Below are 12933 nucleotides of genomic sequence, written 5' to 3'. Positions count from 1 at the left end.
GATCGAGTCCCACATCGGGCTCCTTGCTCAGCAGGAAGCCTGCTTCTCCCTCTGCCTCTGCCTGCCACTCTGTCTGCCTGTGCTCACTCTCTCTGACAAAAAAAAAAAAAGAACTATTTAAGAATTTACATATGGAGCTGGACACTTTGTTCTATTCTTAGCACCTAGTTATGCTACTTCTTTGCCCAAAAATGGTCTTTCTCATTCAAAGTAAGTCATAGCCCTACCAATGACTAACCAGGTCTTGCACAATCTGGTCCCCTTTCCCTCATTTATTTGCAGGCTAACCCCTTATTTTACCTCATGTTTATTCTTCGTCAGTGACTCTGCCTCGTTGCTGTTTCCTGAACAAATCAGGCATTGCTCCCACATCAAGCTCTTTGCACTTGCTGTTCCCACGCATTGAATGTCTTTCCTCCAGTCTCATGGCTTGCTTTCTTATATTTATTCCCATCTTTCCTCAAATTTCCCTCCCCCCCCAATATTTTCTCATCGTTCATTCACATGGCATATGAATATGCATTTCCTTTTTCTACTGCTGTGTGTAGTTTCCACACACAGAAGCAACAGACATGAACTCCTAAGTTTTGGATGTTAGCAACTTCAAATCCCCAGGTCTGATAAAATTAGGGCCTCAGAGAATCGTATTTGGGGAGGGGCTTCAAGGGTCACATATAGGGGATGTTTGAGGGGAATATTCAAAGAGCAATGGTTGGAGGTGGGTACAGCATAGACTTGGCAGCATAATCCCCAGTCCTGAGTCCTAGATTAATGAATGAATCTATATGAAGGACGGAAGAGAAATGTCAGACACAGTTGTGCAAAAAGCTTCTCATCCGCAGATGTTCCAATGCCAATGTTTTGCTATTGTTGGAATGTAAAATGTTATGTGTGTGGTGCAGACAGGGTGGAGTAACAAATGGCAGAAGCTGACAGAGGCCAAGTCATGGAAGGCCATGCTAATTTTATTAACCTATATAGTGCATAAAGTGTTAATTCTAGAGTTTAGAATTACAAAGTTTTTCTACAATTCAGTAAGAAAATACAAAGAACCTATATTAATCAGGACAGAAACCCAATTCAGTTATTTTAAACAAGAAAGGGACTTTATTGGCTCACAAAACTTTAAAGTTCGGAGGTAGGGCAGGCTTTAGGCACAGCTGGATCTAGGGCCTCCAGAAAAATGACATCAGAACTGAGTTCTCATTTCTTTCTGCTAGCCTCTGAGTTTCTCCTCAGACTCTCTCCACATGGTGTAAATTCAGGCTTACACAGTCCTTAGTTCACGGAATCTCTGTAGAGCCTTCTTTCCAATAGTTCCAGCAGAAGTTCTGTTGAGAGCTCTCTTTAGCCTGGCTTGAGTTACATGCCCATTCTTTTAATCACTGTGGCTAAGAAGCTGCAGGACTCAGGAAGGCCAAACCGGGTCACCTACTCATCTAAGCCACAGGGAATGGGTTCCCCACAATAAATAAGGATTGTGTTACCAGACAATGGGGAAAGAGATGCTGAACAACAAAAAAAACCCCAAAACACCCAACAACATAGATCCACACATAACCCAACAGAAAAGCTATTATAGGTAAAGGACATGAACAAACAATCCATGATAAAAGTGGCCAATAATAAACATATGAAAATAACTCAACCTCACCATTAATCAGGAAATACAAGATGATTTTTTTTTCTTTTTTGCCCATTAGATAGCAATTACCAAGCGTAGGTAAGGCTATGTGGGGAAATGAGCACTTTCCATACATAGGGTAAAAACAGAAAGTTATGAAGACCTTTGGGAAGGCTAAGATGGGTCTATCAGAAAGCATATCCTTGGACCCAACTATCCACCTCATACAACTCCATCTTAAAGAAATTCACACATGTGCACAGAAATATATGAAAAAGATGTTTCCTTTGGCAGTGTAAATAGCAAGAGAAAAAGTTAAGGGAATAGTTGAATAATGGGATTTCCATAGTATTGCATCCTAATCAACCATTAAAGAAACGTAAAGACCTCAGGATTTTTGAGACTAAAGGAAAAACCAGAAAAAGGAAGGTGAACAATACAGATCTATGATTTTATGTAAAAATAGCATTGTTCTGTATATTCATATGGAAATGTATGGAAAGGCAGCTAGATGGATTTATGTCAAACTGTGGATGGTGGAATGTGACTGGAAGTGCTGGAGAAAAGGGCCTCTCTGCTCTTATACTTGTGTATTTAGTATAATGGTATAATGGGATGGTAGTCATTTATACTTTCATAATTAAAAAAAGAAAAATGGCAAACAGCTCTCAACAGGAAATGGAAATGGCCAATAAACATAAAAAGATGTTCCTCCTTACTAATAAAAAGACAAATTTCACCTACCAGAGTGGTAAAAACATTCAGGATTCAGGGTTGGTGGGAGTGGAGGCAAACAGGCACTCTACTGATGGGAGCTGCAAATTAGTACCATCTTTTTGGTGCTAGTTCTCAACACTTAAAATGTGCACATTCTCTGACCTGATAAATCTATTTCCTGCTATTTATCCTACAGAAATAATATCCACACAGGCAGCAAAATAGATGGATAAGGATGGTACCTATACCTTTATAATAAAAAATTGGAAAGAACTTCCTTTCCATCCATAAGGGGTTAAATAAACTACAGTATATTCATGCAATGGAGCAGTGTGCAGCCATAAAGAACAATGTCTACAACGAGGTGAGAGGGAGGGGAGGCAATTTTCAGTGCAGTACATGGAAAACAGGGATATGTACCTACGTCATATGGTTGCTGTGAGGACTAAGAGCTAATCCATGGTAAAGCGCTTCCAACAGTGCCCATGCGCAGCAACCTCAGTGTCAACTATTAACACATTTTGCTTAAATATGTATATTCCTAAGTCTGGAAGAATAGCAAACCAAGTAAGTATTACTTCTGAGGAAGAGTGTGAAGAGGAATGTCCTTTTTCCATTTAACATTTCTGTACTGACATTTAGAAATCAAGGTTGAACAGCCACCACTCACTACACCGTGAAAAGACAGATACCCCTGTTAAGTTCACAGGGGTAAATCACAAACTAGATTTGAGTTTTAGCTCTAATTGGCCACATGCAAGTCACACAATCTCCGAATCTTTCTTTCCTTGCCTACCAATCTAAGTGAGATAGGTATAGTGACTGATCTGAGGCCTGGTGTGCAGATTATCTCAATGCATACAACCCACCCTTCAATTTACTAAATGTGATACGCACATTGCTAAATCAAATTTGGGGGGTTTAACCTCCAAGAAAACCAAAAGAAACTTTAGCAGTAATGAGCAACTGCTCAGTAGCTACTGGGCAGTTATCAGCGGTCTGCGTGCCATGAACAATGACTGCTCTTTTACTAACCAAACAGATGGCACTGCTTGGCAATGGACAGCTCACCACTTCATCAGAGGCTGGGCAGCCCCCAGATTGCTAACTATGACTATCTGCGGAGGTATAAATTAATGTCTGGATGAAATAATAAATCACTGAAGAGTTACTTTAAATCAATTGGTCTAGGGACTTAGCCTAATAGAAGATGGTGATTACACAGACTACCATTTCTTTTTCCATATATCCTAATCCAGTCTTTTTGGGTCCAGCCCAGTTTCCCCACCGAGCCTTGCCTTAGCTTCAGAATCCCTTCTAAACAACGCACAGGTATCAGAGCTGACAAGATAAACTCGTATTTGCCACGTCTAACACCACTTTTTCTAAGCTCTGACATTATACCAAACATCTTTGGCATTTGTGACAAATGTACCACAGGGAAGCTTCTTTGTATACAGGAAAGATGTAAGATCTAAAAAAAGGGTGAAATTCTAGCTATTGAGAGGTTGCTCCCTTCTTACCTACTCTGATACAAGAACTCTGTCATTTCAGCAGAAGTAGTAAAAATATGCCACCTCAAAACCTACTTGGAAAGAAGCCAGTTATAAATAAATAAATCAACTCAAGATCGTTTTATCTTAGAGCGGAGGAGTTTATAGCTTTATTGGACATTGACTTGTTTCCTCTCAGCCACAAAGAGAAAAAGACCCAAACAAAAGTCCCTACATTTTCTTGTATAACTTAAAATACATTATATCATTACTACATATTTATACTTCAATAAATCTTAATCTATAAAGCACATTTCTTATAATTAATTGTTATCAGGAAATCTATAAACAAGCTCCATTCTGCCTCACTTTTCCACCAGCTGGCCTTGCATTTATTACTATGCTTTTTAACAGGCTCATGCAAATCTCACCTTCCATTTTCAAATTTGATCCAAGCACCAGATGTAACCAAAATCTCTGGAACTATGAAATCTTTTTATTCACATGGGTCATTTTCCACACAATTAATGCCCACTATAAAGAAGTCTTTCCTCATATTCTCTATTTTAACTTCCAGAGTTTTCCACTAAACAGTAAAACCACAGTACTTGGGATTCTCAGCCAAGGAGTATATAATCCTACTACTACAATGTATTACTTTTTATACATTTTTTAAAATGTGTTAAGACTTAAAATTAAAAAAAAAATAGTTCAATCAATTCTGATAGTTAATAAACTAGTTGTTAATAACCTATTATTTTTAAATAGAACAATCCATTCAACTTAACATGTAAGTACAACCTCAATGCTATTAGAGATTGATTAGTTTTTTTTAAAGACCCACAAACCTCCAAACTGTGTTAAAAGTTTCTTGGACTCACCTCTGAAGATTGCTGGAGAGCTGGCTAGCTCTATGAGCGGAGTCTTCTTTTCCCCCAAATACACACCCTGGTAAGAGAACTATGGCTCTGTGAATCTCAGAGATGACCTCCCCCAGGACTTCTCAGACAGAGGGAAGCAGCTAACCCACATGAAACAGCTTTAGACCAAATCCCCAATGATTTACAGTGGAAGAAATGTCTACCTACCTATGGTAGGGTTACAGTACCTAGCACAGTGCCTTGTCGGTAGAAAATGTTTAATAATAAATGCATGGCTGTTTTGTTAGCCTGGTGTGCAACCCTTTTGTACCAAAAGAATAAAACAGCAAACCTGATACTTGTTGCCCACCTGTCATGGATTTTTATGTCCTTAACCAAAAAAAGGCAAAATAATAAATTAGATCTTCAAGTCTCTTATTTCTAAAAGCCAAGACAGACCATTACCCTCCTGTTTACATTTGCCCTTCAACACTGCCGTTCACTACAAATTCTTCCCTAGTGTTAGAATGTCTACTCTCATAGTTTTACAAGTGTTTACTGTTCACTGTCCACTTTCTACTGGTAACACAGGAGACCATGATTCTCATTAGTGGGATGCCATCAAATTAGACAGGATAAGCGGTGTTTGAGTTTCCCTGCAGGCAGATAATTACATTGAGATAAATTCTTGATATACTTCAATTCTTGGATCAAAGTATTTGTCTTGCCCAATCTAGGTGTCCCATTCACTTTTTGATCTTTTATCACCATCACTTCTTATCTGAGTTTTAAGGCTCATTTTACTTTGAGGCTTTTGGTCATCCTTTATCTTCTATTTTCTGAAATGCATATTCAAATTAGGTAAAAGGAAGCAGAAGGGTAAATCTTTTAAAAATGGTTTCGGTTTTCAGATTTTGATTCCTATGTTGCCTTTTAATGTAGAAGGGAATGTATCCTTGCAAAGAACATTTTAATGATCAACAAAGAAATAATGTATGTCTAAAAAGGAAACTTTAAAGGGACAAAGGATCAGGTAGTTCATTATTTGGAAAAGTAATAATATAAATATCACAAGGAAGATTTAGGCATTAACACCTGAATTAAGTTGAAAATTTCAGTTTCTAGGCAGGTATGACATCATTTCTTTCAAGATAAAATAATGGTGGGTGAAGATTTTCTACATTTCCCAGTGGATTTTCTACAGTCTATATAGGGAAATAAAACTATTATTTATCATTTCATGTTTTTAATTTTGTCTTCATTTCTGAAGAAAAAGACCTGAGTGCTGATTTTTTTTTGTAATTTCTTATACTTTCACAACATTCAGAAGTTTTTCTGCATTGTGTCTTCGCTGATGTCTAAAAAGATTTGAGCTTTGACTATAAGATTTCCCACACTGAACGCATTCATAAGGTTTCTCCCCAGTATGGATTCTCTGATGATTAATGAGCCCAGAATTCTGGCTAAAGGCTTTTCCACATTCAAGACATTTGTAAGGTTTTTCTCCAGTATGGACTCTCTGATGCTGCACAAGGATAGAACTTCTGCTGAATGCTTTCCCGCATTCAACACATCCATAGGGTTTCTCCCCACTGTGGATTCTTTGATGAAGAATGAGGGCTGAACCCTGACTGAAGTGTTTTCCACATTCATCACATATATGCTGTTTCTTTCGAGAGGGATTTCTCTTTCTTTCAAATCTGCCCTTGGGGAAACAGGCTTCTCCGTACTTAAAAATTTGAGGAACACCTATATTGAGAGTGCCAGGAACTTCATGAGATTCTGCTGCTGAAGGAATCTCCTGCTTTGGAGCTAGCGCTCCATTTTCAGTCCTATCTTCATCGTCTGAAATAAAGAAAAAATGTTATTATCACTCGTTTTCTATTCTGGAAGGAGACAGACCTAAAGAAAAATTTAGTAAAACTGAACTAAAAGTAAAGAGCCTGCATATATCTACAAAGAGCACTCTGAAAACTGGTGGTAAGGGGGCCTACTCCAAAAAAAAAAAAAAAGGGGAAACAATCGATTAAGAGGCTAAGGGAGGTAATGGCATGCTAACATAATGAGGAATTAAAAGGTTATTACCTGAATAAAAGTGGTAACATAAGCACATGGGCTATTCAGTACTAGTCAGAAAACAATGGGCAGAATGATGGCAAATTCTAAGACTGTCAGACAAAGTGATGCAAGCTAGGTCTGGTTGAAATGTCATAAGAAATATAAAACCGGCCATCAGGAGGTCATTACAATATTCTTTTGTTCTGAGGAAGGGAGAAATTACATCAGATTATTACGGTGTAAATAACAAGCAATGACTATTTCTGAAATGAGCAAGACCAGGCAGATTACAGCCAACACTACATTAAAAGCAGAACCCAGAAGATGTCCTAATAAGAAACTGAAGATAAGCTGGGGGTATCCTGTTAACTCAGGACATAACACGTATATTCAACAGGTTCTTGCAAAGTGACAGTTTTCCTGTAAATAAAGGTTGCCCTACTTGGTATTTGCCATGGTACTTAGAGTTATTATTTCTAAGCCTCAGTTAAATGAGTCCAGTGAAACAAAAAACTGAATTAACTACCAACATTTGTACCCTTTAACTCCCGCAAGAAGCAGTATGAGCAAGTCTCATGTCAGACTTTCCTGAAACTTCAAGCCTTGAAGAGTGCAGTTAGAGGGTGAGCAGCAGCAATCAGAAAAGTGGTAAACAGTGAGCAAGTCTATAATGATTACAAAAGGGATAAAGTCAAGAGAGAAGACTAACAACAAGAGACTGAAGGGTGCAGTGGATCAGGGAGGCGTGGAGACATGAAAAACAGATAAACAAGTGTTAAAGTTATGTGGGGACAAATGGCACAGAACAAAAGAAGTTCCCCAGTGTGGCAGAGACCAGACCCCTGAAATGAGGCCATTTACAAATACGGGACAACTATTCTAAAATTCAGTCAGGGGAGAAATTTTCTGCCCAAGAAAATATCACCTCCAATGACCAAGGACAGTGGTTCTCCAACTTTATTCCAGAGAAGACTGTTTCACAAAACATGTAAAACTACGGGCTCTCAGCAGACGTCAGCCTCACCCCGCCAGTTCTGGTCACCTAGCACTGTCCTCTCAGACGGGAAGAAAACGTGATGAGACCCCATCTGTGGCACATACCAGCGTTATTTACAACTACCTCATTGAAAGATTCTCAAAGCAGTCTCAAATAAATAGGAACACAAACCCAGCAGGCTTAGGAATATACTGGGTTGTATCAAAGTACACTAAGTCTATCGTGTCGATTTCCAATATACTGGGAAAGACTAGTTTAAATGACTTATTATAATCATGAGTTTTTTATTTTTCTGTGCTTAAAGCATATTTTAGCTACAGAGCCTATTTTTGCATAAATACCTGGAAAATGTTAAGAGTTTTATCCAAGGATCATTTCTACAAAAGATGCTTCTTAGGAAAAAAAGGCTCTAAGTAGGATGTTGAAGAAAAAACAAAAATAATCAAAAATTTAGAAAGACTTCAGTGGTCAGCAACAAAAAGAATGGATTTGAAGAGGCTTCAGGTAAGCCTATAATGCCATGAAGATTAGACAGGAGACTGAAAGGATATGAAACAGATGACAGAGAATACTGCATGCAAAATAAGGGACTTAGAGGCGCCTGGGTGGCTCAGTTGGTTAAGTGGTTAAGTGTCTGCCTTCGGCTGAGATCGTGATCCCAGGGTCCTGGGATGAAGCCCTGCGTCTGGCTCCTGGCTCAGTGGGGAGCCTGCTTCTCCCTCTCCTCTCCACCCGTGATCTCTGTCACACACTCTCTCTCTCCAAAAAATAAATAAAATCTTAATAAGTAAATAAATAAATAAAAAAGGGACCTAATCTACAGGTGGGTGCTGGCTCAACGTAAGGCAAATGTCAGCCTGAAATGGGCAGGTCTTCAAGAGGTAAAGGGAAGAAAAGGCTGTTGATGTTAATGCCTAAGAATTAAAAAACTGCGGTGTGCAAACCATTGTAAGAATCAAGATCCTATAGTGTGTCTATGTCTACAAAACCAGGTTAAGGTGATTATTCCCTATCCCCTAGTGGGAACAAGCAAGGAGTTCTGGACAAAAAGCCCACACTCCCCGTATCCCTCTAGCCCACTTGGAGTTTTGGTCCTCACCACAATGCCTTAGGGAATGGAGCTCCCAGGATGCCCACTTGAGCTGGTTCTCCACAGCGTCAAGCTCAGAATTTGGTAATCCCTGAGCTTCATCTTGAGAAACTATTTCCTCTACCAGAACTTCCCGTTTTCGTCGACGGAGAGAAACCTGGAAAAAATGAAGTTTGGCTCAGGTGAGAAGAAATCTTACAAGATTCAGAACTAAACGCAAGAGAAACCATAACGACACACATACTGCAGGGCCCTGTATGACAAAGCATGGTTAGAGGGGAACAGTCGGGGGGTGGGCAGGGTGGGGATAAACATTATTTTTAATCTGAGCAGAATTAACTAAGGAGCTTTGCCTACTGCTATGCCAGTGCCTCTGACCCAGGAGAGTGACACGAGCAGACTCACCGGCTGTCCTGGGTCATCGAGCTCACTCTCTAAATCCTCCAGCACTGTCACGGCCTCCTCTCCATTCTCTGGATGATGCTCTCGAACCCAGGTCTGCAGTTCCTTGGGTAGGATGGCAACAAACTGCTCCAGCACTACCAGCTCCAAAATTTGTTCTTTCGTGTGTGTCTCTGGCCTGAGCCATAGACGGCAAAGTTCTCGAAGCTGGCTCACAGCTTCACGGGGCCCAGGGGAATCCTGGTATCCAAACTGCCTGAATCGCTGTCGGAAAACCTCTGGATCAGGAAGATGGCTCCAGGGGATGCTTGATCCCTCTTCACCATCAGGATCCTCCTCCAACTTCACTCTCAGAATTTTTTCCTCTTCATCTGGAGTTGGGATTATAAGTATTGAATCTTCTTCCACGGACTGTGCAGACATCCTGATTTATAATACTTAAAGAAAAGTCAATCAAGGCAGGATACAGGCCTCAGGGAAATACCCTGTTTTCTTCACAGGCACTCCTGAGGGAAAAGAAATTAAAACAAACAAACATAAATAACCAAATATCCTAAGAATCTGAACATATACGGATAAGGAAGTAAAAGATACTTGTTTTTTTTTTTTTAAACCAGATTAAAAATTCCAATCAATAACCTACAGAAGCTGGCAAACTACAGCTCACAGCCAAATCTGACTTGCTACCGATTTTTGTACAACGCGTACTGAGAGTTTTCATTATTACATGGTTGCAAAAAACCATAAGAATACTTCATGACATGTGAAAGTGATAAATTAAAACGTTTGAGTCCATAAATAATTTTATTTGTCCACGGTTCATGCTACAATGGCAGAGTTGAGTAGTTTCAACAGACACAATAGTCTTAAAAACCTAATATTTACCATCCAGCCCTCTAGAAAAAAACTGGCCAATATGTGACCTGCTAAGTCAACAAACCTTATTTCAATAATCAAAAGAGTCCAAGTAGGAACCTGTCCAACTCAGTGTTTTTTTAAATGCGTTTGACCCTGGAACACATTACTTGCAACTCAAGACTTGTGGTCCCTGACCCATGCAGTTCCATTCAAAGCAGGGACTGCTTTTCTGTTACTGTTTAAAAATTATTTAACAAAATGCTTTTAGGGGTTATGTTTTTTAAGGAGTTAAGAAAGATCTTTTAAATGTTCAAGAACTCCCTGGGCTTAAAATATGTGTGAAAAAATATCCACTCGCTCAGTAACAGATTAATACTGAAAAGAAAACTAACCACTAGGTGCCATGAAATGCAAATACTATTCAGTCACCCAGACACTGTAACTACATTTAAATCCATAATGACCCGCACCGATCACCGCAAATTCAATGAAAAGAGGGGACTAGTGTAACACCATAACTTCTTGAATCGGCCGGCCCAGATTCATCATCTCACACTGGATGACTCACAGCTTTCCCAGCTTCTACCTTCAGAGAAACCCTGTGCTGCGATTTCTGAACCTTTCCTTGTATTTGCACAGTCATGCCCATGCCATCATTTCCAACACATACTAGGAATGAGCCACGCAGCTACTCCGTGTATCTATTTAGGGCCCAGAATCTGAAAACCAAAGATTTCACAAAACCTCCTGTAATCCTAACAAGGTTCGTTAACAGAATAAACCTTATCAGAGAAGGAATGCAGACAGGTTTAATTACTCTGGAGTGTGGCGGCCTTTTAAATAGGGTTTAGCCAACAGATTCGTTGGTTCCTATTCCAGGACCCTACCTTATCAAAGCCTCTATCATTCTACAGGAAAGAAATCTCTCTCCCTTTTAAGTTCTCTTACGGCAGCCTGCTCCAGGCCCGCGGTCGCTACAGTGTTTGGGAGGGGAGCCGCGTTCCAGGTGATCTCGCCTCACTTCCGCGGAGTTCCACTGCAAATCCCGCTCCCGCCCTGGCGTCCACCAGCTCTTCTTCCCCTTATTCCCGCCGGCGGATTTCAGATGACCAAAGACCACACTGCCCCAACAGCGTCGGGGCGACGGCACTTCCGTCCGCGTCCAGCGGAACTACAAGCCCCGGCAGCCCCCGCGCAAGGCCCGCCCTCTCCCACCTCCGCCCAAAACGAGTCCCAGAACCCTCCGCGAGGCACCAGGCCTTGAAATAGAACAAAACCGGCCGATGGGGGAGGGGGAGAACCGAGGGTCGCGGAAGGCACAGGAGATGGGGGATTCTCCGATGGTGCTGAAAGTCCAATCTGGCTTTCCTTCTACAGCTATCCGCCCCCCAACTGCTGGACCCGGCGACCGCGGCCTGTCCTCCGCGCTTCCAGAGAAGCCGAGGAAGGTCCCCGCCAAGCTTCTTCGCTGACTCTTGCCAAGAGGTCCGCAGCCTCTTAGCCCAGCATCCCCCTCACCCCCTTCCCCCCATGCTCGCGCAAACCTCCAACTCAGGATCCGCAGCAGCTTCGCTGTCCAAAGCAGACGCAGAAACGCCGCTCACAAGCCGTTTCCCAGAAGCCCCCGGCGCGGACTGCTTCCGGTCTGCGGGTCCCTGGAGGCGGGGAGAGGCGAAGCCCCGCGTTGCCAGGGAGATGCGCTCCGGGCGGGGGAGGGGCGGCACGACGACAATGACCGCTTTGAGGCTGCGCTTGGCGTCGCGCCTCTCTCCTCGGATAGCCGGGAGTTCTGTGTTCCGCTTAAGAGAAGAGAAGAGAAAGAGAGAATTCTGCCATTAAGATCGTCTTTACGGTTTCACAAGCCGTCTCACAGGCGGTATTATCTCATACGAAGCTCACAGTAACCCTCTGAAAGAAGTAATAAAAGCGAGTATTTATGAGTGCTTACTACATTGTACCAGCTACCTATATTATCGTTTTTACAGCAGATCTGTGATGCCAAGAACTTTTCTTGTCCCCATTTCACAGCCGAGATAGATAACTGAGGCACAAGTAAATAACTTGCCTAAAGCTCATAACTAGTAAGGGGGGGGGACAAAATTTGAAACCAAAGCATGACTCCAACCTTTGGCTCCCACACATGTTACGCAGCTTAATTTTGACCAAATTATCTGTCAGGCAAGCAAGATGAGACTCTTAAGAGCTTTGACAGTGATCTCAGTGAATTCGCAGAGTGCATGGTCATCTTCTGACTTCAGACTTGACATTTTATACCACAAAACAGCTGCTGACGTTTTCATTTGAAAAGCAAGCCAGCCCACTTCATTCCCCTATTTATAGGCCTTCAAAGGATCCCTACCGCCTTAAGTGTGATATAAAAACTCCTTACACTGGTCTGCAAGGGTCCCTGTGGTCTGTTCCCTGCCTCCCGACTCTGACTTCAGCTCTTAGGCTCCTTGGGACCCTGTATTCTTAGCCTGGAAGTCTCCCCACCCTTCCTACCAGAGTAGAGTGATCTCATTTATTCATTTCCCCATTCTTTACTTTTTTTTTTCTTTTCTTTTCTTTTTTTTTTTTTTTTGGTATGTAAGTCCCATAAGGTCAAGGACCTTGTTTGTTTTGTACACCACAGTATCCCCACCTAGTTCTAGGATGCTAACTGCCTGGTACATAGAGAACTCAATAAATATTTGTTAAATAAATGAATTGTGGCTTGCCACACTGCCCCTTTTGCTAGGTCACATGTCAGGCATCAGGAACCGCACAAAAGAGCCCTGTTGTTTAAGGTCTGTGTAAGAAGTGCAGTTCCAGCCTTCCAGAAACATTTCAGGATC

The 12933-nt window shown here is 41.4% G+C and overlaps 1 protein-coding gene across 1 annotated transcript; it reads right to left on the bottom strand.

The window, feature by feature from the left end:
* Positions 1-1084: 1084 nt before the first annotated feature.
* ZNF24 (zinc finger protein 24) lies at positions 1085-11719 on the bottom strand. The gene is made up of 4 exons (XM_044243164.1): positions 11644-11719; positions 9245-9747; positions 8849-8996; positions 1085-6539 (listed from the first exon to the last, which is right to left on the bottom strand). The coding sequence occupies exons 2-4, from the start codon at positions 9662-9664 to the stop codon at positions 6001-6003; spliced, it is 1107 nt and encodes a 368-aa protein (XP_044099099.1). The 5' UTR covers positions 9665-9747; positions 11644-11719; the 3' UTR covers positions 1085-6000.
* Between the last annotated feature and the right edge of the window lie 1214 nt (positions 11720-12933).

This window comes from Neovison vison, chromosome 3 (assembly GCF_020171115.1).
Source record: "Neovison vison isolate M4711 chromosome 3, ASM_NN_V1, whole genome shotgun sequence".
NCBI lineage: Eukaryota > Metazoa > Chordata > Mammalia > Carnivora > Mustelidae > Neogale > Neogale vison.
Note: the sequence above shows the minus strand (reverse complement) of the source record. Positions and strands in the feature narration are given on the sequence as shown.

Coding starts and splice junctions, on each gene's coding strand:
- ZNF24 (XM_044243164.1), bottom strand. CDS start 9,664: ATGTCTGCACAGTCCGTGGAAGAAGATTCAATACTTATAATCCCAACT. Junction 8,997..9,244: donor TCGATGACCCAGGACAGCCG/GTGAGTCTGCTC, acceptor CATTTTTTCCAG/GTTTCTCTCCGTCGACGAAA. Junction 6,540..8,848: donor CCATTCCCTAAGGCATTGTG/GTGAGGACCAAA, acceptor TCTTTATTTCAG/ACGATGAAGATAGGACTGAA.